At 36.8% G+C, this 26,509-nt stretch overlaps 1 protein-coding gene and 1 long non-coding RNA gene across 3 annotated transcripts; one reads left to right on the plus strand and one right to left on the minus strand.

The window, feature by feature from the left end:
• Positions 1-2,806: 2,806 nt before the first annotated feature.
• Positions 2,807-22,280, minus strand: LOC100799341 (general transcription factor IIE subunit 1). Of its 2 annotated transcripts, none has more exons than XM_003552008.5 (11): positions 21,917-22,280; positions 21,665-21,787; positions 21,181-21,301; positions 19,509-19,637; positions 19,216-19,325; positions 18,943-19,126; positions 7,664-7,858; positions 5,431-5,667; positions 5,106-5,301; positions 3,192-3,314; positions 2,807-3,103 (listed from the first exon to the last, which is right to left on the minus strand). In XM_003552008.5, the coding sequence occupies exons 1-10, from the start codon at positions 21,934-21,936 to the stop codon at positions 3,220-3,222; spliced, it is 1,410 nt and encodes a 469-aa protein (XP_003552056.1). In that variant the 5' UTR covers positions 21,937-22,280; the 3' UTR covers positions 2,807-3,103; positions 3,192-3,219. The 2 variants fall into 2 exon arrangements, with proteins under 2 accessions (XP_003552056.1, XP_006602422.1); XM_006602359.4 differs by having other exon boundaries at positions 19,554-19,637; positions 21,917-22,185.
• Positions 22,281-24,436: 2,156 nt separating this feature from the next.
• LOC102661532 (uncharacterized) lies at positions 24,437-26,056 on the plus strand. The gene is made up of 5 exons (XR_419514.4): positions 24,437-24,706; positions 24,822-25,483; positions 25,629-25,694; positions 25,784-25,859; positions 26,008-26,056. It is a non-coding gene; the product is annotated as an uncharacterized lncRNA (long non-coding RNA).
• Positions 26,057-26,509: the final 453 nt, after the last annotated feature.

A 26,509-nucleotide genomic window follows, 5' to 3' on the forward strand; every position in this document is an offset into this window, starting at 1 on the left:
AACGAAGGAGACTTAATATGGATTTCAGAAAACAATGCTCTGGGTCAAACACCCACATCACTACATGAAAGAGCTGAGAGCATTTCGGGTTTTACAAAGGAACATTAGTTGGAAATTCCAACCACGCCAATGTGACCAGGGTTCAGTGTAGGTTACAAAAATAACATGCATTTCATGAACAGATAATGTTTACAAAGTCTCTTCCTCTAGGGTTTTTCAAAGGAAGCGTAAAACATGCAATGGCGGTTCCAAAGTCAGAAAAGATGCAAAGACAAGCTGAAACTAACAAGGAACAAGCATAGAACCATGGTTACCTTGAAGGAAAATGAAAGGTCGGATTAAGATTTCGTTCTCTACCGAAACCGCAAGCCAAGTTGAAAGGTTCTACTTCGGTTGAAAGGTTCCTCTCGGTGTGGGGTTTCAACGGAGATCAACAGTAGTTTGTGGTGGCTAAAGGTGGCTGTGGGTAATGGAGAAAGAGCTTGGAACATTGGAAATGGTTTTGGAAGAAAGAAAGGAGAAGAGATGGCGTTTTTTCCTAAGCTACTTGGACCACAAGGCTCAAAACGCACAAGTGAGCAATGCTCTCGGGAACGGAAATGTCGCGCACACTCCAAACATCTTCTCAGAGATCCCAACGGTGAGATCGTGGACAAGTGTTCTTTGAAGATGCAAACCAAATTTCGAGAAGATCCAACGGTTAAGGAAGGCTGGGCAGTGTTTTTACCAAGACAGCTTCATGTAGCTTCCTTGAGAAGCTTCATTAAGAGGCTTCCTCGAGAAGTTTTCTCGTGGCTTCTTTGAGAAGCTAGATCCTTATCTACCCACACCCCTCTATTAACTAAATTAACCTCCTTGAAAATAATTATGGATAAAAATAATACAACAAATACAATCAAACATCAAACATAATTACTAATAATATGTAGATATATATCAGGGTGTTACAACAAGCATCATTTGGTCACGATTATCACCACTCAATCTGCTTAAGGGTAACCACTCAATTAGGGATACCTAAGCATGATTGGGAGTATTGCTCAACTGGTAATTATGATGTGACAGGTCCAAAGACCTCGGGCCTAACAAGGTTAGTATAAAAAGGGGTGAATCCCCCCAGGTAAAAGGACTGATTCGTGCTCACCTACTCAATATATATCATTAATAGCTCTGAACCAAACCCTCACTTGAGCGTCGAAATGCCTTTTGTAGGTACCCTCCCCTCCGCACCGGATACTCATGCACTTGAATCCTCGACAAGGAACACCAAGTAGATGACCCTTCGACTCTAGGGACCCTTTGGGAAAAAGGACAAGTACTCAATCCATTTGTGACAGGAACATAAATAAAAAACGAAAACAATCTAAAAATATTTAATTTTTTATTTTAAAAATATTAAATTGTTATTTTATAAAACAAATACTCTTTTTTAAAAAAGTATATATATTTTATGTAAAAGTATCCCACTATATCCGAATATCACAACCATCATGCAGTTCAAAGGATCCAAACCCATCCATAATCTCCAATTGACATGAATATTTTGTAAATCTCATTTTTTTTATAAATGAATTTTTTATAAATTTTATTTAGTATAATTTTTTTTAGTTGATGTAAAGGAAACAAAAACTTCAATTCCATGGTTTAGTATTTTGTAATTATTATTTTTGTAGAGATTATAAATATGTTCAATAACTAACTAAAAAGTAAGTTAAAAGTTAGTAGCTGAAAATTTTTAAGCTAACTTATTAAATTATAAGAATTCAGTAAAATTAGTTGTTTAAGTACTTCAAAAATATAAAATGACATAAATGAACATATTTATATGATATTTTTATATAAATTTAATTTTATCTTATGAATAAAAATATATTTTGAAGTGTTATAATTTTAAATTTTTAATTAATTTTGAACTCTTACAATTGTTTATTTATTGATAAACTACTTATATTTTATTTTTAGTTTCAATAATTATATTTTTTCATATTATGAAATATACTATTAATATTATATTATAGCTTAAAATGTTTTTAATCAAATTTAAAATTAAAAAAAATATACTTAATCAGACAATATATTTTTATTATATTAATTAACATCAATAGTTAAAATAAATTGTCTAGTATAAATTATTATAAAATAAAATAAATTTAACATTTATTATTATCAATTTTGTAAAGTATATTGTTAAAATAATAAAGTAAATATTATAAATTGTACAATAATTTCGTAAAATAGAATGATTAAAATAAATAGTATAATATAAAAAACGTGTAGGAAGAATGATTAAAAAATAAATTAATAATAAAATCTTATTATATTTAAAAGGGATAATAAGAAGATTGATTAAATATTTTAAAAATAAAAAGATAATAAAATATAAAAAATTAAAAACTATTAAAAAATATAAAAAATTACTAATAAATATTTGTTTACTCAATGATCAAATAAGTTTTTCAATTACTTAAAAATTAATTAAAATATCTTACCGAAATCTATAAATCCTTACAGAAGAACATCATACTCTAATGGATAAGATCATATGAACAAAAGTACTTCTTTGTAATATTAAATGCAACCTTTTTCTCACGTTAATTAATTCCCGCATTCGGTGTTTATTTTTTAAATTATACACCATGAGATCCGGGCTTGGTTTATAGTATTTACCAGTACAAACATAATCATATCAATAAATCATGAACTAAGAATCTAACGCGGCAAACCAGCCAAACTACAGTTTTGGCTACCAGGAGTGAAATAAGAGAGAATTTCTCCATGAATGAAAAATAAATCTTACAGTGCATTATTTAAATGTGTATGGTAACGATTATTGCATTGATGAAGTATTTGAATTGGATAAGTGATGCCTTAGCCAAGTGTAGCACACATTCAACAGTACAACAAAACATTAGATTTTACTTCCCCAGAAGCACCAAATTGAAGTTCTGGTATAAAAAAAAAAAAAAATTGTAATGGAGTTTCCCACCGTTGAGGCCGCCGGAAATGAAACTGAATACTAGCATTATTGCGGAGATATCAGTTATATAACTGCTTCCATTTGTTGAATATAAATTCATGCCTTCAAAATTTATATTTTGTGAACCTGGAATAGAAGAATGATGAACCAAAATTAAAGGGATTAGCATACACATTATTTTGCAGAAGCATGATTGCAGTACGAGTCCTCTCACCTTACTGTGCTGAGAGATAATCTTTTCATCAACCTTCTTCCCAGTCCACATCTTCGTCGTCATCTGCTGGAGCATCATCAGCTTGAACATTCAAATCGACCTTGTAATTTTCATTTCCAGTACCTGTATGAAAGCACCCATATAAACAAATGTAGGAAACAAAAACAACATATTGTATACCAAGATGTCAAGCACAGGGGAGTAAAAATTCATAAAAACGAAATTCAGACGGGGACAATCAATGTTAGTGCTTCTGGTGACACATTCGGAAAAGTGAGAGGAGAAACAATAAACAAGCTTATATAGACCATCACCAACATTTTAACATTTGGCTCTAGAATATATATGATTTCTTGGCTTGGAGATGAAGAGGAAGGTTAGAAATTATAATATAATTCAGAGTAAATTACATTACTTTGCTGGAGGTCATGGGTTCAAATCCAAAAACAGCCTCTTTGCATATGCAAGGGTATGACTGAGAACAATATACCTCCCCCCATACCTTCGCATAGCAAGGAGCCTTCTGGCAATGGCATATGATAGTTTTAATTAACATTAAAGGCAAAGAATACTCTCCTGTGTGCTTTCATGATTTTATATTTAGATCGACTAAAAACATTTTTAAGTTTAAAAATCAATTTCACACATAAACAAGGAAAATTATTTAGATTCTCACCATACAAATTATTATTTTTCAACATGTATACTTTGATTCATGTTCAACCTATAATTACAGTCATTATCACCTCTATTGCCATCATCATCCGTAGCTACCTACCACTACAATTGTCTTGCCACCTCTAATCAAAACCATTAACAAGGATTGTATTACATCATCCCATTTTTATAGATCTGAAGTTTTCCTCTTACCTTTTTTACCATAGCCACATTGCCATTACACCATGCCAATGTTGCAACTGTCAATGTCACTTTGGTAATTCATCAACCCCAAAACTAATAATGAAAACCAAGCATAATAGTAACCCAAACCCAATAGGAACATTTAATTTTCACATTTACGAGTTCAGAAAATTGATACTCTTTAACCCCAATAATTCATGAATGCAAGCCATAAAATTGGTCCTCAATTGAATTAGCAAAGTCTCTTTTGTCCAAAAACAAAGAAAAGATTCTTCTATATTGTCCCATGCCCATCCTTAAAAGTGTATTAACAATTTGGGCAGCCTAATAAAACAAAGTCACAGCAAATTACAGCAATGCATCCCCTTACATAATTTATTAGACCACACTGGCAGGGTTCAACTGGTTTAGAAAACCAGCTACTATTATACAAGTCCATCTAACACCAGCCAGATGAATGTGGTCCAAAGTTCAAACCAGGAAAAGATTGGTAACCAACTGATTCAAAGAAAGCCAATTAGTTCTTTGGTTGACCCTGAGAACATGGATTGGAACATTGATAACCAACCATTGCCTGCTCTTTAATAAGGATTTAAACTATTCTAAAAAATTTATAAAAAGGGGTACAATAAAATAACATTCCAAATACACACAGAAAAACAGTTTGGCTTTTAACAGAACTGTCCTCCAAATTTTGAAGTTGGATAACCCTATTATTCTGTCATTGTGGTTGTCATTTGCAGTGTCTAATAATCTTAAATTGACACATAGCATAAAGGCCTGAAAGCTAAACATGAATATAAGGTGATAAGTTCCATATGAAGCACAAAAGGGTAGTTTTTTTTTTTTGGTATATTGGGAAAATATAAAAGGATAATCAATTGAATCAAATTTTCAATCAACAATATAATAAAAATCTCAATAAAACAGTCACGAAATCTCACAATGTAAAGTTATTCCTTTTGTTTTTACCAAGCATATATTTGTAGAAGGCACATATAAACTTTATTGATCCAAGGTGTTCTCTAATAACATTGAAAAGACACAAATTACCTGCAACTGGAGCCTCCTCCCATTCAGTACCATCATCATCTTCCTCAAGTTTTGATTTCATGCCAACTTGACGATTAGAAGCACTGCTAGAAGGATCATTTGCAGTGAGTGTATTTGACAATTCTTGTTTACTAGCAGCTTCCAATTCATGTTGTTGTTTAAGCAAAGCAGCATAATAAGCCTTAATATACTCATCCTAAAAATACACAAAAAACCCAGATCCTTAGTGAATATAATTTTCAGAACCTTCAGATAGAAAGAGCAAGTAACTGAAGTGAAAAAGATAAAAGAAAAAGAAAACAATTGCTCATCATATAGTATATGCCTGTATATTTCTCTTATCATCATGGTCAACTGTTGATTTCTTGTCGTCCAAGTACTGTGCTGATGTGGAAATTGAAGTCCCATCCATCTTCATTTCCTCCTTCACCTCTCCACGTTGTTCCTTTGTAAGAACCATCCCTGATTTAATCATCCATGGTGGCAAAACCTTTAGAGATGTACTTCCAGTTTCTGACTTAACATCCTTTGTGTCTTCAGTTCCATTGAAGTCCACCACAACCTGTTCAAATCCAGCAGTAGATTACAAAGCATTTTAGGTTAGTGATGCTCAGTGCCTAAATTTGAAATTCATATAAAAGATCCATTATAATCAACTTGAGAGCAACCAGGCATCACCCTTCATATTTGTTCATGTATCACTTATTTTTGAGAGAGCTACACAAGTGTTAAATAAACCTGTGATAGTGATATACTCCCTCCATTCCATAATAATTGTCGTGTAAAAAGAAAAAATAAGTCCCAAAATAATGGTTATTTTAGTTTTTCAATGTAATATTAATTAGTGTTTCCCACTTATATCCCTTATAATATTAAAGATGGGCAACAAAAACTATAAATGAATTAAAGATAAGAGGGTCAATTTTGTAAAATTCTCACTCTATTTCATCCATTTATTAGTGTTTCTTGATCTGTGTAAAAAAACATAGGACGACAAATATTATGGGACAGAGGGAGTACTTCATTAGAGTAATGCTACATATACAAAATCTAATGGACAGATCTGTTTATACATTATTAGATTTACCTATGAATGTCACATCACATTTTTTCTACACATCAATACACAATATAAACCTGCCTATGTTGTGCTTTGCTACAAATCTTTACATAGTCGATCCCAAAGCTCAAATATAAAACCAAAGAGGGTTGTGTTATGCAATTGACAGCTAATGTAGAACTTTGTTGAATTTCTATGACACGGATCAATGAGGTGATAGTGTTAGTGCTAAGTTATTTTATTTAACTAAGGACTCAGGTGGAAACAGTGACCATTGACCTAGCATCTCAACTGAGTCGATCACCAATCCAAGTTTAATAACATTGCATGGAGGGGTATATACTAATGCTGATTATACAAGATTAATTATTGAATGGAGATCAACTTCTAGGTATTGTATTCTTTTGATGGAAATTTAGTAACATGGAGGAGTAAGAAACAAATTGTGGTTGTTTACCCAAGCTCAGAGTCTGAATTTTGAGCTATGGAACAAGAGTTTTGGGAACTGCCTTTGTTGAAAATTATTAGACAGTTTTAGGAAGTAAGAAAGGCCTATGAGCTGTACTATAATAATAAATTACAGTTAGGATTGCTCATAAGTCATGAGCTGGTTCCAGAGGATGGAATAAAACACAATTAGATTGTTCGTCACTTCATCAAGGAGAATTTGGATAGTGAATTGGTTACTACTTCATATAAAGACATTAGATGGAAGATGTGTTAATCAAGAGGCTACCAACAAAGAGATTTCAAGACATCAATAACATGGTGGGAATTATAGACATCTATTCACCATCTTGGAGGGAAGTGATGTGAATATAAAATGAATAATTATGCAACTACTGTAGATTATTTTTATTAGTAGGACACATTTGTAGGACAGATATATTTCCTATTAGTTTCCTTAGATGCATGTACAGGCATAACTTACGCAAGTTAGCATTGATATAGGTCTATATAATGTACATACACCATACTGTTTATCGGATATAATTTTCAGAAATTTCAATCTTTCAATTACATATGAAAAAATTATGAGAGAAAAAGAAGGGAAAGTATAATTATGTGGATGATAAGATATCCTCTAGAAAAACAAGATAAAACAAAAATAATAAGAAAAAACAAGAATAAGAATTTTTTTTTTTTTTATCTGCAAAGGTAAATATATATATTAATGGGAGTACCAGAGGTACTAAATACATAGTTAGTCACCATAAAAATGGTTCCTCAATCAGACAGCATAAGTCTGATTGGGAACCAAGCTATGGTTAGAAAGTGTACATGTTTGTTGCACCTAAAATGTATTTCCTACTACTGCAAAAAATGATGTGGGAGATTACTCGACCATTGATTAAAATGCACTGCAAAATCCTTCTCTAAATTGTGAAGCCAAGTCCACATTAGGAAAAGCGCATCTTCAAACAATTTGTGACCATCAAATGTTGCATAGTTTATTTACATGCAAGAAATGATAACCCTTAAAATAGGAACCCCTTACCTTAGTATCTCCACTATAAGGCATTGCTGCTCCATTATATCCAAGCTGAGACATTTTAGAATCTCCAGAAATATCTCCGTTGGCTGCACGCCCCATAGCACTAGCCCGAGCTTCCCACGCTAGAAGACTGCCAAACTCTGGAACAGGCAAATCTTTCACCCGGCTGAGTTGGTCCATTAAAGGCTTCAGCTGTGCCTGCAACCAGTTCAATTTTTTTAACTCTTCGACACTAATGGAATTCAATCTATTGATTATCAATTACATGTAGTTTAACCAATATAACTAAAGAGAAAAAAAAGGTTCGAGTTTGACACACGGTACACAAGAAGTTTCAAAGTCATTGTTAGCAAGTAGTCCAATTGGGCTGAGCTTTTACCAGTTGTACTATCTAGTACTGATCTAGATATTACTTATTGGTATAAGTAGGTATACAAGGTTAGTGTTTTACAACATATCCCAGGGCTCACATCAATATTATTATTCACTTTCTCCTTTTTTACCCTCTATAATTTTAAAGATCATCAAACATTACATAGAAATTAAATCGCAGACCCGAAACACCAATAAATAAAGGCTAACACTGTTTAGTGTTTAGTAAAACTTAAAGAAATTCAAATGAGATTTGTGATACCTATAAGATATCTAGATGGAATTCATGAAATAGAAGATATTTGTATGGACGCTGAAGAAAGTGCATCACATCTCTTTCTGAATTGTGATTTCTCTTTCCAGTTATAGAATAGAGTGTTTCAGCGGTTGGGTGTTTGCATGGTGCAGCATAATTGAAGAGGCATTGTTTGCAGCATAATTTGATGTTTTCTGGTAAGAATCTGCACAGATTTCATTAGTTTATATGGCATTTGACTAGTTGGAGTTTTTTTGCTTCATAGCAATAAGGTGATTTTTCAGAATGAAGCAGCTGATCTCCAGAGAGTTCTGGAAACTATTAAAGCACTCTCATGGGCCTGGTTTGGCTGCAGAAGTACACTCTCGGAAGGACTGTCATGCGCAAACTGGTGTACCAATCCTTGGCATGTTTAGGGATTTACATTTAGCTGTTGTTTGGCTTTATGTATGTTCTGTTTGTATATTCTTCTTGAGGTCGCACTTCATGGCTCTCTTTTAATAACATTCCTACTTTGCATTTCACAAAAAAAAAGAAATAAAAGATATTTTATAAGTCCTACACAAGAGGACACAAAAGCATAACATCCAGCCATCACTACTTTTCAATTTTTTAATGGATTTAAAGGACTATTGAGCTTTTATTACACAGTTATAACTGCGGAAAGATTTTCAAACACATTTTTTTAGATTAGAAAGCCACTTCAACTCTTTGAACACGAAAAGCAACAGGTTTGTCCGGGTTATTTATTTTAATTCTGCACCTTAAATTTAATTGGTGTAAGCAAAACAATTTTCATTCCATTATCTAAACATAAAATCAATTATAATTATTAAACATACTATCAGATGACAGTTTAAGAACCAGAAATAAGGATTCAGGTGTTGGATCTATGTCCCACATCGAGTTGGGATGCTTGAGGGAGTATCTAAGTGCTTGGTTCTCCCCCCTTAACAACTAGGGGTGACAGCAATTAAGGCGGCTTTCCAACACTCCCCCTCACGCTCAAGGCTACTCGCCTGGAGCATAATAAACACAAGTGGCCCACCAATGGATCTAGGATAGGCACTGATAGCAATTGATAACTTAAGCACTTGGAGAACCCGCCCTTAAAAACTAGATGATAAGGGGGGAGAGGAGAACCAAGCACTCAAATACTCCATCGAGCATCCCAACTCGATGTGGGACTTAGGCATCCCATAATACCTAGGTCCCAATCATAGCACCACTCGAGACCCGACATCTCAGTGGCTCACACTCTATGACACTTCACTCGATGATACTTTACTCAATTTCCATATTGGTCAGAACCTTCCACCGGTCAAAATCCTCCTTAGGTAGCCTTTTCCATAATACCGACAACCAGCTTCGATATTAATTGAGAAGCACTTAAGCACTTCAGGAACCCACCCTTAAAAGCTAGTTGTTAAGGAGAACCAAGCATAAATACTCCATCGAGCATCCCAACTTAATGTGGAACTAAGGGCACCCCATAATACCTAGGTCCCTATCAAAGAAACCAAGAGATGAAGCATGCAAATTATCCCTGCAATCACCACCTTCAACCTCAAGGGAAAAAAATGGTTTGGCATACTGAAAAGAAGAAAAAAAAGTTTGGTATATCCTTCCATCTTATACCTATAAAAAGATTTTGTCTTGACATTATTGATCAGTTAAACATACACATATGTCATTGTCAATATGTTGCTAATGTGAGTGGTATGTGATACATCAACATATGTATTAAAATAGATCTCTAATACCCATGACAGAGTGATGAGAGAGAGACAGAGAGAGAGAGAGAGAGAGGAAGAGCGAGACAGAGAGAGAGAGATAGAACCAGAGCTAGAGAGAGACAGAGAGAGAGCCATAGTGAGAGAGAGAATCAGAGAGAGAGAAAGACAGAGAGACCATCTGAGAGAGAGAGAAAGACCGAACGACAAACGGAAGGAACGACAACCCTCTAGCGCACGTGTTCAACAAGGAGTGGAGGCCAGCAAAGTCAACCACCGTAGTCGGAACGATCAACACAGATGTGGAGTTGCGGAGGTCGCCAACACCGAGCTTATGGAGGACGATGGGCAACGAAACAGTCACGCCAACCAACATGAGGGGCAATGGATTCAGGTGACGGGCAGAAGAAAAGCATCTTTGAAGAGTGGCTCAACTTCTCGTGGGGGCAGTGGAGTTCTGAAACACTCTTACCAGCGCACTGAAATAGGAAGGCTCCACAGAGTAATGTGGCGGGATAGGTTGGAGGTGACCGGCTTCTATTTCTCCCACTTCCCCGATGGCACCAGTGAAAAGGACCTCTGGAAGAAATTCCAGGAATGGGGAAGGGTGAGGGAGGTATTCATACCGCAGAAGAAGAACAAAATTGGCCACAGATATGGCTTCGTGCGTTTCAAAGGGGTGGAAGACGTAGCTTCACTAGAGAGACGGCTGGATAACAATATCTATATTCAGGGGATGAAGCTGTTTGTCAATCAGCCTAAATTTCACAGGGGTGGTAGCAGGGCAGCTAAACCATTTTCGGACCCTCATAATAGATTAAAAATCAGCCTCAGGGTGCCGGATGGGCCAGAACAGAAGGCACATCAAGTTCCAACGTCTACAAGACTGAAATCATTTGTCGAGGTTGTGAAACAGAGCAACAATGTAAACAATGGTAGCGTTCACTCAATCCCCGGGAAGGAGTTAAGAGTAGACAATGTGGAACCCATAAGCATTCAGACGTCGCCGGAGAAACTCAAATGGCTTGACAATGCGTGGGTCGGGGGCTTAAAGAATAAGGGTATGTTTGATAGGGTAGACATGGAGGTTCAGGGGGCGTTTGGACTGGAGCTGAAGACTGCGTATTGGGGAGATGACAAGATCATAATCTATGACATGGATGATGACACAGCTAACCAGCTTATCCACGACGAACAGCAACACGGAGGGACCCCTTTTTACTCCCTTCAGAGATGGTCGCCAGCGATGGAGCCTTCTCATCGTCTGACGTGGGTTTGCATTTGGGGGGTGCCATTAAAGGCATGGGACGCGGAGAATTTCGCACGTATTGTTTCGACTTTTGGTGACTTGGTTGAGCTTGACGCCATGACGGAGGAAAGGTCAAGGGTGAACATAGCGAGGGTCCTAATTCGCACAGAGGTTAAACCGGTCATAGATGGCACTGTAACGGTTGTCGTAGATGGAACCCACTACCGTATGAAGCTAAGAGAAGAGTTTGGGAGTCAATGGGGGAATCGCTCATGGTCGGAGAGGCTGGATCGGCTGCCAACCTCACCATTCTCTATGGAAATGGCAGGGTTGCCCGGCGATGGCCACATGCATGGAGCGCGAAGCTCCATTTCCGGTAGCCCACTCAGCCTATCGACCACCTGGTTATCGCCGTGCACGGAAGAGCGTCGGGGGAGCTGGCGGCCAGCGGAATCGTACCTACGGTGCGATCGCAGTGTCAACCCCGAGGACGCACACGTGTCCCATCAAGTCTGTCAACGGTCACTGCCAACCTTTGAGGAACTGACACCTGGTATCGGGGGCCAACAGGGAGGCAACGGCTCTCAGCCTAGAATCTTGCACGAAAATGGTAGGACAGAACCTACCTCTCCTCACCCTAGACAGCAGCAGCATCCTCTTAGGGAAGAAGACGTTGGAGATAAAGCAAAAAGTGCTTCAGACCATGTACGGCCAAAAGAAGGTGATCCCCTGGACAATAACTCTCAGACTTTACTTGGAGTCAAACCTGGGTCATATGAAGGGGACTCTGCAGTGTGCAAAGGAAATACCTCTACCCACATCTTGGGCCTGGGAGGTACTGGCCCAAACAATACCAGAACCAAAGTAACCTCACCTCTCAAGGTCTACGTTAGAAAAAAAGGCAGGTACTCCAGCAACTTACGTGGGCCGTGTAATTAATAGCCCAGATCATCATGGGATAGAGGCTGACTTACGGAAGCTGGACATAGTTGATCATGGGAGGCACTCTCAGTCACCAGCAGCACAGGGAATGAGTCTTGAGAGGCCATGTTTGGATCATAGCCCTAATTCCAGCAACAGTTTCAAAAAAGGCCTTTTCGAAAATGAGGAGGCATTCCATAGGGATATCATTAGAGACCTGGGACTTTCCTTTGCTGAGATAAATACCTGTAAAGACCACACCGTGGCTGGTGAAATTCACAGCAGCATCCCCTCTACATCAGCAGGAGTGATGGGTAAAAAACCCAAGGAACCATGAATATCTTGTCTTTCAACTCTAGAGGTCTGGGAAGTGGGGTCAAAAGATCAGCCATTAGGAAGCTGACCTTGACTCATAAGGTTGATATTCTATGTATTCAAGAAACCAAAAAGGAGATTATTGATAAAAATCTATGCCAATATTTATGGGGGGACGCCAATGCATCATGGGAGTTTCTCCCCTCCATTAATGCAGCTGGAGGTCTTCTTTGTATCTGGAATAATGAAGCTTTTGTGGTGGATAGAAGGGTAGTAGGTAGAGGTTTTATTTTGCTGGAAGGTACCTGGATGAAAGATAACAAGAAGGTGTATGTCACTAATGTTTACGCCCCCTGTGACATTCAAGGAAAAAGAGACCAGTGGGAAGAGCTTAAAAACCTCAAAGCTGTTTATCAGGATGGCCCATGGTGTCTTTTGGGTGACTTTAATTCTATAAGACACCCTCAAGAGAGGATCAGCTCTTTTCAATCAGTGAGCAGTTCCAATAACTTTTCTGAATTTAATTCATGGATAGACGACATGGAAGTTGAGGAGGTTAGATCTGTTGGGAGGTGCTTCACTTGGTGTAGACCCAATGGAACTATCATGAGTAAATTGGATAGATTTCTATTGTCTGATGAATGGCTGTCCCAATGGCCATATACTACACAATTTGTTCTGGACAGAGACTTTTCAGACCACTGCCCCATCCTCTTGAGGTCTTCAATCATTGATTGGGGGCCCAAACCTTTCAAGGTAATGGATTGCTGGTTGAAGGACAAAGGCTTTCAGAATATGGTGGCTCATAGCTGGGGTAATTATCATCCTAGTGGCTGGGGTGGTTATGTCCTTAAACAGAAACTAAAGTCCCTCAAACATTGCAAAAGACAGTGGAGCTATCTAAACGGGTCTGTTACTGCAAGAAAAATCAATGATCTAAAAAAGCAGATCAATGACATGGAGGCAGGAGTTAATGCATCAACAATATCCCAATCTCAGGCTGATCTCAAGAAATCGCTGCAGGAGCAGCTTTGGAATACAGCCCTTGCCTATGAATCTATGTTGAGGCAAAAATCCAGAGTGAAGTGGCTGCGAGAAGGGGACAGAAATTCATCCTATTTCCACAGAATTATCAATCACAGAAGGAGGGTTAATGCCCTTCAAGGTCTGTGTATTGATGGAGGATGGATCCATGACCCTAATAGTGTCAAGACTGCAGTTTTTCAGCATTTTAAAGATAGATTCTCAGAGCAGAATTCTTGCAGACCAACCTTGGAAGGGATCCAGTTCTCTTCCCTTGATCAAAGGCAGAAGGAAAGCCTTGTGGATAGGTTCACTGAGCTGGAAATCAAGTCTGCAGTTTGGGCTTGCGGGGGAGACAAAAGTCCTGGCCCGGATGGATTGAATTTCAACTTCATCAAAAAGTTTTGGGATACTCTAAAACCTGAGTTTATTAGATTCTTTGATGAATTCTTCATTAATGGCAGATTCCCCAAAGGAAGTAATGCATCCTTCATAGCCCTCATTCCCAAAACCAACAGCCCCCAATCTCTTAATGACTATAGACCCATTTCTCTCATAGGGTGTGTTTATAAAATTTTGTCCAAAGTCCTGGCTAACAGGCTGGCTCTTGTGCTGCCTCGCTTAATTGATGAAAGGCAAACTGCTTTTCTCAAAGGCAGACATATCCTCCATGGTGTTATGATAGCCAATGAGGTCTTAGCTGAAGCTAAATTCAAAAATACTCCTTGTATGGTTTTCAAAGTCAACTTTGAAAAAGCTTATGACTCGGTTTCTTGGGGATTCCTAAACTATATGATGATGAGGATGGGATTTTGTGAAAAATGGAGAAAATGGATCTATGGATGCCTCTCTAGTGCAACTGTATCTATTTTGATCAATGGCAGCCCTACTAGAGAATTTGTGCCTGAGAAGGGGTTGAGGCAAGGAGATCCCCTTGCACCTTTCTTATTTAATATAGCAGCTGAGGGTCTCACTGGTTTGATGAGGACAATTGTTTCCAAAAATCTTTTCAGTAGTTATAAAGTGGGGAGGCAAAAGGAGGAGATCAACATCTTGCAGTATGCAGACGATACTCTGTTCTTTGGATCTGCAAATACAGCCAATGTTAGAGTCATGAAATCTATCCTCAGAATTTTTGAGCTGGTCTCAGGGCTCAAGATTAATTATACTAAAAGCAAATTTGGGTGCTTGGGTAAATCCTTAGACTGGTGCAGGGAAGCAGCTAGCTACCTTAATTGCGGACAGCTGGAATTTCCTTTTTCTTACCTTGGAATTCCAGTAGGGTCCACCTCTAAAAGATGGGATGTTTGGCAGCCTCTCATCAGCAAATTTGAATCTAAGCTATCCAAATGGAAGCAGAGATGTCTCTCCATGGGGGGCAGGATATCCCTTATTAATTCTGTCCTAACAGCCCTCCCTATCTATCTTTTGTCTTTCTTCAAAATTCCTAAAAAAGTGGTGCATAAGGTGGTATCTATTCAGAGGAATTTCCTATGGGGAGGAGGCCCGGAGGCAGCCAAGATAGCTTGGGTAAATTGGGACACTGTGTGCCTTTCCAAGAACAGAGGAGGGCTTGGGATTAAAGATTTGTCTATATTTAACGAAGCCTTGCTTGGCAAATGGGGATGGGAATTGGCAAACAATCACAATCAGCTATGGGCTAGAGTGTTGATTTCCAAATATGGAGGATGGAATGCTCTTTGTTATGATCGGGACAGTGCTCATCTTTCCCATTGGTGGAAGGACTTAAAGGCTGTGTTCCAGCAACATCATAGTAACAGCATAATTAACAATTTCACTTGGAAGGTGGGTGATGGATCAAAAATCAAGTTTTGGAAAGATAAGTGGAGGGATGGTGGTTTAAGTCTCCAAGATAAATACCCAAGTTTGTATCAAGTCAGCACACAGCAGAAGCAGTCCATTAAGGCAATGGGTCTCTTAGTTGACGATAGATGGGAATGGAAGTTCCAATGGAGAAGAAATCTCTTTGATCATGAAGTTGACATGGCAGCAGCTTTTCTGGCAGACATTGGTGAGGTTCAAATCCAACCTTCAAGCAGGGACCTTCTTCTTTGGGGGTCTAATTCTGATGGCTCATACTCCACAAAGTCAGCATATAACTTTCTGAAGAATGAAGACAGACAGCATATTGAAGACAGTGTTTTTAAGAATATTTGGAATCTCAAACTTCCACCTAGAGCATGTGCTTTCTCTTGGAGACTCTTCAAGAACAGAATACCTACCAAGGTTAACTTAAGGAGGAGACATGTGGCTCTGCCCTCTTCTAATTGTCCTCTTTGTGATGAGGAAGAGGAAACGGTTGGTCATGTAATGTATTCATGTATGAAAACTAGGTGCTTATGGTGGGAAACTTTGAGTTGGGTCAATAGAGTGGGTCCCTTCTCCATTGAGCCTCGAGATCACTTTAAGCAATTCTCTTTATGGAGGGGGAAAAGTTCAGTGGATAAAAGATGGCAGGTCCTTTGGGTAGCTCTATCTATGACTATTTGGAAGCATAGAAACTCTCTGGTATTCAACAACCAGATTTTTTGCTCCGAAAAAGTCATGGATGAAGCTCTATTTCACACTTGGTCCTGGTTAAATGGAATGGAGACAGACTTCCATCTTCATTTTAATCAGTGGTCCACTAGACTTAAGGAAGAAATGTCTTAGAATTTTGGTTGTATGGGTTCTCATCTTATGAGATTTTTTGCAGATGGGGTAGGCAGAATATGCCTTTGTAATTATACATCATTTCAGTACATCTAGTATTGAAGTTTTATTAATACTATCAGATTTTTGCAGTGCAAAAAAAAAAATGTATTAAAATAGTCTAAGACATACAAACAAGATTATCAAACTCGAGAGTCTACGTAGACTTATGGGAGCTCCATAGACTCAGCTTATAGACTTGTAAGAGTCTACTTCATATAGAAATAATAACAAAATATCTATGAATAACATACCAATTAAACATTTCAATAAGATAATAAAGGAAAATAGTAAACCATACATTCCACAATACTTAAATAACTAAGTGCAGTAATGCATCACTACTAGATAATAACTTGCGGAGGTGATAGTAGTGGTAGAGGATTCCCATCGAGGGTTTGATGTTGTTAGAGAACAAGGGTTTGATGTTATTAGAAGTGAAGGTTCTTCGATTTAGGAACAACACACCAAATGAAGGTATGTTTAACCCTAAACGCATAGAAAACAATCTAAAATGACCTGTGTTTTGGTCTAATTTTTTTAATTTGCTGACTCAGTGATAAACTCGAGAGTCTACTGAGTTTAACACCGAGTCTACTAAAAAGAGAGTTTGCACACAAGTTAACTCACAGAGGGTAAGTAGACTCGTATACTTTTAAGCAGTAGCAAGTTAATGAGAGTTTGCAACCATGCATACAAACATAATATGCATCAAATATTAGCAATTGATATGATTGGTGTAAAATGAGATAAATTGGGGGATATTTGTGTGTAAACCGTGTAAGAGGACACAACGGATGTGTGTTTATATAGGTTTATAGCATTGATTACACATAAATACACAATATTTGGTTTCCTGTAAATCAGGGATTATATGCCTACAAACTACATTTATTACAATATCATTGATAATATCTTTCAGATTCTCAACACTCCCTCTAAAGCTGAAGCTTACTAAGCTGTCAGCTTGTTACAGGAAAATTTTATACCCAATCAAAAACATAAAACTTGAGTTCCACTAAAAAAACGATAGTTTGAAAAACAACTTAGGAATGTTGGTGAAGTTGGGGAATGTTGCTAGAAGGAGAGAGTTGGAATATCCACCAGCCTTAAAAAAGCAAGTTCCAACTTTCTTAAAACCAACATTTGGAAGTTTCAAACCAATATTTTGCAGACAACTCAGGGATCTTGGTGAAATCGGGGAATATTGCTTGAAAAAGAGAGAGCTAGAAAACAAATCAGTCTCAGAAGGTTCAAAGCAAGTTCCAACTTTCTTAAAACCTAGGTTCAAAGCAAGTTCCAACTTTCTTAAAACCTAGATTTGAAAGCTTTAGGATCAATTGTGGAGACCCAACAAAGGGATAGAGATGAAAAGAATGACATAAATGGAATCTGCAGGTGAAAAGAGCCAAAAACAATCAAACAACGAAAACTACGGTGGCGGCTGACTACATGGTCAGACTCACCGGAGGAAGACGAGCACCATGGTGGTAGTGGGTGCACCCAGATCACACCGGAGAGGAGTAGATTTGACAAGACGTTAAAAAGATTAGAAGAGATGGCCGGATAAGGTGGTGGTGCATGGCAGCTCCGATGGCGGCAAAGAAAGGAGGGCTTGACCAGAGATGAGGAGATGAGTCCAGTGATGGTGACAACTTCTACATAACAAAATATGGTTCACTAGATAAGACACTCGCTAGAAATGTTGTCGAAAAAACACAAACAATTTTCCAGAAGAAGGGAAATGAGTGGAATGGTCCACTGGAAACAGGAAAAAGAATGATAAAAGAAAGGCAGCAACTAAAAGGGCTCATCGGGGACAGTGGGTACCTGGTGAGGGATGGTTTTTCCTTATTCCTTCAACCTAGCTCTAATACCACCATGTCAGAAAGTAAGTTATGAGCCTAACTCAACCCTACAAAATCAGCTTATAAGGTGAGGATTGCTCCCCACTTCTATAGTCTATTTGGCACTATCTTTAGTCAATGTGGGACTTCAACATGTCTCCCTTTTCCCCACGCCTAGCTGCCATGTAGAACTTTCAACACACCCCTCTATCTAAGGGTGACCAAAATTTAGGTGGCTTTTCAACACCCTCCCTCGCGCTCAAGACTATTTGCGTGTAGCATGACAAACACAGGAGGCCCATCAATGGGTGTAGGATAGGCTCTAATACCATGTAAAATGAGATAAACTGAGGGATATCTGTTTGTAAACCGTGTGTAAGAGTACACAGTGGATGTGTGTTTATATAGGCTTATAACATTGATTACACAACCGATATTTGGTTTCCTGTAAATCAAGGATTATATGCCTACAAACTACATTTATTAAAATCATTTAGAATATCTTTCAGATTATCAACAATTGGAATATCAAACTAATTTCTGCTCCTGAATTTCTGTTTACAATAAACAGAAAAAAGTCTTAACGGTTTCCTTAAACTGAGATCAGCATAGGATAAGGAAACAGGACAAAAGCTTAAAAGCCAACAGATTGTTCAACAAGATCATGTTAACCTCTCAGCATTTTTTATTCATAAATGTGTGTCCTTACCCTATGAGCTCTAATGACACAGGAATTTCTCAGTTCTAGCAAATGGCAGTGATAATCATAACTAAGAATAACAAATCTTAAACAAAAGGATCCATAATATAAAGCCCAAAAAAGAAACAAATAACATAGTAAAATCATAAATGACCTCCATCTTCTGAAGCATGTCTTTTAACTTTTCATGCCGCCATCTTCTTGCATTTTCATCTCCATCACCCCCTTCTTGAGCAACAAATTTGTCACTTTCTACCTCAAGTTTTCCATTACAACTTTCACAATGGAAGTCATCATCTTCAAAAGATACTAATCGCAATGCATCCAGAGCATTATATCTAAAAGAATTCAAATCCCCAAGTATTATGGAAACATATAACAAATATTGATATTGAAATAAATTTGGAATTATAATGGATTCTGAAACCTTTTTCCACATTTTCTACAGATATATTCCTCAATTGTGTTCTTGTTGTCCAATTCATCTTTCAGCAGCTTCTTCATGCGATGTATTCTGTACCTAACCACATCATATATCTGCAACAAAATTCAACATAAGAATTTCTACATATGGAGGAGCCATAGTGTAGTTGGCAACTGACTCAAAAGTAGTGACAAAAAATCACACAAAATAACATCGATTTCCCCTCATCTCGGAAACAAAACCACAAGAATCATGGAAGGGTCATTCATAGAAATATATAGTGGGAAGAAATGGACCTGTGCATAATCTAGACAACAGTAAGAGTGTGTGTGCAACTTGACCTTTTCTTCTCCCTCTTTTCCAGTTAGTTGAACATCAACTGTAGCAGCTGTAGCAGCACTATACATTTTTGCTCCTTTTGCTGTCTTGTAAAATCAGATAATATAGAACATAAGAAGAAAATAAGTGCATGAATATTTACGTCATTAATAGCTAACATCCTAACACTTCAAGGTTCAAACCTAATGAGGAAAAATAATAAAACTCAACAAACATGAACGGAAGAAAACTTAAACAGAGACACTGAATGAAAACTTCTGCAAGGGAAACCTCTGAATAGTTTAAAATAGCCTAGCAGAAATATCAACAAAAACTGACAAAGATGCCCAAAGATATTTAATATAAGTGCAGCAACTATACTGGTTAGAACAACTGATAAGAACCTAGGGAGAACTACACGGCAAAAGCTAGCTGTTGTAGTTGGAGAGCCCAAGGCCCTATAAACCTGATAAGAACCCAAGCACTTGGGGAACCCTCCCTTTAAAGCCAACTATCAACGGGTAAGAACCAAGCCACTTAGGTACTCCCCGCATCCCATACTACTTTGAATCGATGTGGGACTTAAGCACCCAATAATGCCCAAAGTCCCTATCAAAACCCCAAACTAGAATCTCATAGTATCAATGCGGGACTCAAGTCCAATCCATTGCAATTGGATCCTAACAAAACACTACCAAGTGCTCCGAACAAAAGGTTCAAATAAGTGACAGGAGAATCATAATTCTAGGATAAGAAACATTAAACGAATAATCAAAATTTCTGAGGCAGAATAAAGGACTGATTAAGGCTTCAAGATGTGGGATTTGAAGCATCAACCATCAAGTCATGGGACAGGAACAAATGGCATGAGGGAATGAATAGACAACCACAATCCGCATGTTAAGGAGTTTGACACCAAAATGAGTTTTATTGGCAGTTCAGGGAACAGAAAATCCTATTATATCAAAATTTAAGATCTACCTATGAGCACAAATGGCATGGATGTGAAGATACAACAGATTTGAAATTACTAGACAACACTACTATGTTACAATAACAAACAACAGCAAAAACTTATCCCACTGGGCACTAGGTGAGATCGATTACACAAATTGCACAATGCCATTGTGCTCAGTTAAAGACCAAATTCTCAAGGATGTTAAAACTACAACAAACATTGATATTCATAACAACACTCCAGGGAGATTGTTACATCTTGTGAACTCTAATGAGCAGATAGTTTCAACAAGTCACTTAGAGGCCCAGGGATAGCTTATATATATGCAACAAGCTTGGTGAATACAATTTATGTACCGGCTTCAGGAGGAGTGTCGAAAAATTCTCTGTTTCCTTATTTTACCAAAGTAAATATTATTTGTTTCTATGTATTTCTAACAGCTGTGTACCAAGTAATTACAGGATGTAATTACTAGGTTCAATCCCTATAATCAAGGGATTTTGATTTTATATTGATGATTGAATTTTATCATATAAATTGACAAGGTTGAGCCAACCTCTCAAACATTTTAGAATCAATTTCAGTTTTATTTTTATAGTTCAGAAACACCCATTTGCATATGCATATAAGCCAGTGAAATTTGAAAAAGTATGTAGCACCAATGTAATGCACAGACAGATCTCAATAGTTACCTCTCTCCTATATTCTCGAGTAATGATCTTCTCCTCTTCAAAAAACCGGAGAGTTCGGCGAAGCTGTTTTGTGTGTAATTTGAGATCTTTTGCCAAGTCTTCTTCTCGGACCCATTGTCGCCTGAACAGAATTCCCAAAACACCAATAATGAACCCAAACAATCAAAGAAATGCACCCAAATTTCCTTCAAAAGTCATAAAAACCCAACTGTGCACAAGATTGCTGATTCTCCAAAAAGCTCAAATCTCAAATCCACACTTCAACTATACTCATCAAACATCCCCAACTTCACGTCACACTGATCTACCCCTATCAAATTAAGAAGCAATGCACATACAATAACCCTTTCATGCCCCCACGTTTATGCATAATTATTCCCTCAATTTTTCACTAAAGAACTCGAATAACTTCCATTCATTAATAATTCCTTTGCTATAACTTATTCTGCAATCAAAATCAAGGATAATGGGAGTGAGAGCAAACCTCGTGAGGGCATCGAGAATCACCACAGCGATTCCTCTGTTATCACTCCTTCCCGATTTGGGTTGATTCTCTCCTTTACTCGTCAGATCATCGTAGAAAGCCCTCGCCGCTAGTTTAACCAGCCTACACCAAAAATCAATAAATAAATATCCCAGTTTTCTGTGTTTATTGTTATTGTTATTATTGATTATTTGATGAAGAAATCGCAGAGTTTTTAAAAATCTGGAATTGGATTGGAAGAGAATGCCGTACTTGTTGTAGTGATCGACCATCGAAGCGATCTAAGAATAATCTTTGAAGTGGCTTCGATAGATCGTCTCGGGGTTTAAATCGAAATGGAAGGACAAGTCATGTTTGATTATTCGATTCGATTCGGTGATGTTCCACCAACGTAGCTCTCAACAACTCGCTTCTGTTGTCTGATCTTTCCTTCCGAAGTGGTGATCTTTCAGGAAGCGGAGGACATGAAGCCTGTTCATTGAGAGGGATTTTCACATTAGCACACAATACAATATTCAATCACACCTCTCTTCTAACATAATATTTAATCATTGTTTTTTTTTTTTTGACAGATTTAATAATTGTGAGTCAAACATTAAAAATTACTATTAAATTACACCTTTGTTTTTTCAGAACACCTCTTTTTTTAAAAAAAATATATAATCCCATGAATTTTGTCTTTGAAGATTTTTTTTTTCTCAACTATGCCTCTCAATTTATATAATATCATACATTTCACCTGTAAAAAAAACATGACAATTAAGACAATATTATAATAATTTTTCTTTAAAACGTCACAATAAAAACAAATCAAGAATTTTTTAAATTGGAGACAAATTTTGCCAAGCCAATCTTTTAAACAAAATTTGCAATATTGTACAATTTTGGGACAAAAAGTCACAATTAAACCTATTAAAAATTATAAAATTGTGAATGAAATGAGACTTATTAAATAAAAATTGAGATCCTTAACATTTTGTAATTTCTAATAATTTTAAATCAATAATAATAAAATATATTGTTAATATTTCTCTTCACATGAATGAGAGAGAACAATTTAGATGTTATTATGAATTATCAAACTCAAAATTATGTGAGTTTAGTGCATAGTTGTTATTATGAATAAAAAAAGATTAACTACATTTTTAATCCTTTAAAATGTAACAATAATATTCACTTTAGGTCTTATATTTAAAATATTTATCATCCTTCATTTTAACAAATAGACTAATTTTAGTTCCTCATAATAACTCAAATAAGTTAAATGCTAATGCTTAACAAATTGACATGTCATTACTTGTTATTAGTTCTTTTTATCCCACTTAGATGCAAGACATATTTTTTAGGAGATTAAAATTGAACTTTTACATATTAAAAGAATCAAAAACATATTTTATCATATTTATACGCACTAATCCTTGGGAGAATAAAAAGAAATGACACACAATTATATTAGTTTTTGCTACATTAATTACTAATTATTAGTTTTAAAAATTATCCTCAAGATTCATTCCACTTGCTTAACAACATGATAAACCTTGATTTATGCGTTTCAGGGAGTGTGTGTTGGTCTTGAAATGCTTTAGTTTTAAAAATGATCATCAAATCTATTCCACTTTATCTTTTGTTGGCAAAACTCATGTTTCTTTGTTAAGTGTGCAACAAGCAAACGCCCAGGAAAATTAGCGTGGAAAAGAGCCAAGAATAGGATTTTTTTTAATAACTTTAAGCATATCTTTGGATGCATATGATCCTGCTAATCTATAGCATGGTCGTGCTAGGCATAAAGTGGACTAACTACTTCTTGAGGAAGAAGAACGATTGTGTTGCATTTTGAAGGTCTTCGATTGGAATTCGAGCATGGTTATGTTGCACCACCGTGGACATGCTCTTTTTTAAAGGTCTTCTTTCAAAATCTGAGCATGTTTATGCTAACCACTAGCACAACCATGATGAACCTCAAAGGATTTCAACTGAAGAGCAGAGCATGCCCATGCTACCCTCCAGCAAGACCAGCATGCCTTTGGTGAAGAAGCATGATTGTGCTACACTTCGAGACGACCATGTTGAATTCAAATTATGAATTGATTGCTTTTGCAGCATAGTGGTGCTAAACTCCATGCCCCTAACCTAAAAAAGTTTTAAATAGAAAATGGGAAGTCCCAATTCTTTTATCTTTTATTAGATTAAATTTTTTTTTCACTTTTTGAAAGTAGGAATGTGTAGGATGAGGAGTTGAGATCTCAAAGGAGACATAGGAAGGGAAAGGGAACATCATTTGTTTTGGTTTCTTTCTTTTCCCTTACTATGTCTTTAATTGTAATTTATGCTCTATTTTTGTCATGACTAGGTAAATTACAAGCACTACTAAAAAAATATGAATTTAATGATGGTTGTTAACATTGATTTCAATAAAAACTGATGTTAACAAAATATAGTGACAATTTGGTAAATAAAGTATTTTTGTTAACATTGATTATTTTATAACCAATGTTGTGAGTTTTCCTTAACATAGGTTATTTTAAAATTAATGTTGTAAGCGCAAAGTTAACATCCATCTATATACTCTTAATAAAAGAGAATCCTCTAGAAATTTCTAAAATACCCCTGCCTAAGATTGTGACAGTTGTCCATTTTCTTGGTTTTTTGGTTTTTTAACCTTTTCATTTCTCACTCCCTTGGTTGCTCCACGTATTGTTCCAGGTGTCTTCTTTTCTAACCTTTTCATTTTCCACTCCCTTGGTTGCTCTCCACGTATTGTTCCAGTTTCTTCTTTTCCAATCTTCATCCCGTCTTTTCGGTTTTCTTTTTATTTTTCCATTTCTCTTTCTCCCATGACAAAAGGCTCCTTTCTCTTTCTCTCTCACTCACTTTCTTTCTCTGTACAACTTGGAAGCTTTCTCTCTCTCAAAGCAACAAGGTCCTCCACCACCACCACCTTCAATCTTTGTCTTTCACACAGAGAGAGATACTGTGTGTGAGATCAGTTTTTGGTTCATGGATTCCTTTTCTCTTCTACACAATTCCAAGCATCTATTCTTGGTATTTGATATATTTCATTCCTTTCTGTCTCATATTTTTTTTTCTTCTTTTAATTTACTATTTTTTGGTTTATAAATGGTCACCCATGATGCGGATTGGATTTTGTGTTGTGCAGGTTTGAACAAGTTTTGGGCTTTTGGTGGTAATGTGGTGTCTCACTATATGAAAGTTGTGGGTTAATTCTTTTCTTAATTCATTGTGTTCACAATATCCCATAGAAGTATTTATAAAACAAACAAAAAGAAGAGACCCGTGATGCAGAGAAGAAAGCATATACACCCAGACCTCTCAAATATACCAATAAGAAATAAGAAAATATATCCTATTATTGGGTGTTGTACTCGCACGGATCTTTGTCTTGCGTTGTTGCCTCATGCACGGGTGTTTGATTTTGTTAATTTTGATCTTTTTGCGGTTTTTGCGATTTTTATTTGGATCGAGGTGTCTGTGGCCCAATGGTATTTCGGGTTCAATCGCTTACAATTGGTTTTTTTCTTATAATTTCTTATCTTTTCCAATACTGTTTTTTACCTAATTTAATTATCTGGATTTGCATGCAAGCTCTCCACCTCATTCACGGGTGTTTGATTTTGTTAATTTTGATCTAATAAAAGAGAAGTACCTGGAAAATCCTGTTGTACCTGGAAAATCCTTTTTGCAGTTTTTGCGATTTTTATTTGGATCAGAGTGTCTGTGGCCGAGTGGTATTTCGAGTTCAATCGCTTACAATTGGTCTCGGCTCAACATGAAAACTGGTGTTAAGATCATTCACGCAAGGTTTGTTTCTTATAATTTCTTATCTTTTCCAATATTGTTTTTTTACCTAATTTAATTATCTGGATTTGCATGCAAGCTCTCCACCTCATTCAAGGGTGTTTAATTTTGTTAATTTTGATCTTTTTGCGATTTTTATTTGGATCAGGGTGTTTGTGGCTTAGTGGTATTTTGGGTTCAATCGCATACAATTGGGGATATATTCTGATACAGGGTATGAACACATCAACCTTAAGCTTTGATCATGAGCATGCTGATGTTCATTTATTCAAGCCTTTCTGATCACTTATAGTTTCTTTGCAGAAATCAAACTTGCAGTAAACGTATGCCTGGATCACTAGGACATGAAGAACAAGATGCACAAACATTTGCTTCTTGGGTATATATGATTATACATTCATTTGAAAGTCATGCATTTTTGTCAGCTTATTTCTAACATAATGTTAACTAATATCTGAAAAAAATAATATTTATTGTCTACACAGCTAAAATATTGTTCTTATTATTTGGGTACACAATATTTGAAGGTTGTGTTGATGCAATCCTATCCCGCAAGGGCATTGGGTAGAAGACTCCAAGTAGATTGGGCTAGAGATCCAAGGGAAGGCCCTAGGGTTCTCATGAGCCTTAGGGTAGATTTCGAGCCCATGGGCTAAATATGAACCCGCTTATCTTTGTAAATATTAGAATAGGTTTTTCCTTCGTTTGGGCCTTGTATTTTGGCCATTCTAGTAGTATAGGGTTTTAGCCTTGTATTTCGGGGCATTTTGAGTAGTCTTTGTAGTAAGGACTTTTTTTTTTGTATTTTCATGTTTTTTGTCATGGGGGTGAGCTTAGCTATTATAGGGGGTGTGTAGCTAAGTTCTAGTTTCTCATCTCAAGGAGGTGAGCTTAGCTATTAGAGATGTATGTGTAGCTAAGCTCTAGCTTCTTTAGGAATCTTCTTAAGGAAGCTTCTCAAGGAGGTGAGCTTAGTTATGAGAGGGGTGTGTGTAGCTAAGCTCTAGCTTCTCAAGGAAGTTTTCTCAA

The sequence above is a fragment of the Glycine max genome, chromosome 4, assembly GCF_000004515.6.
Source record: "Glycine max cultivar Williams 82 chromosome 4, Glycine_max_v4.0, whole genome shotgun sequence".
Lineage (NCBI taxonomy): Eukaryota > Viridiplantae > Streptophyta > Magnoliopsida > Fabales > Fabaceae > Glycine > Glycine max.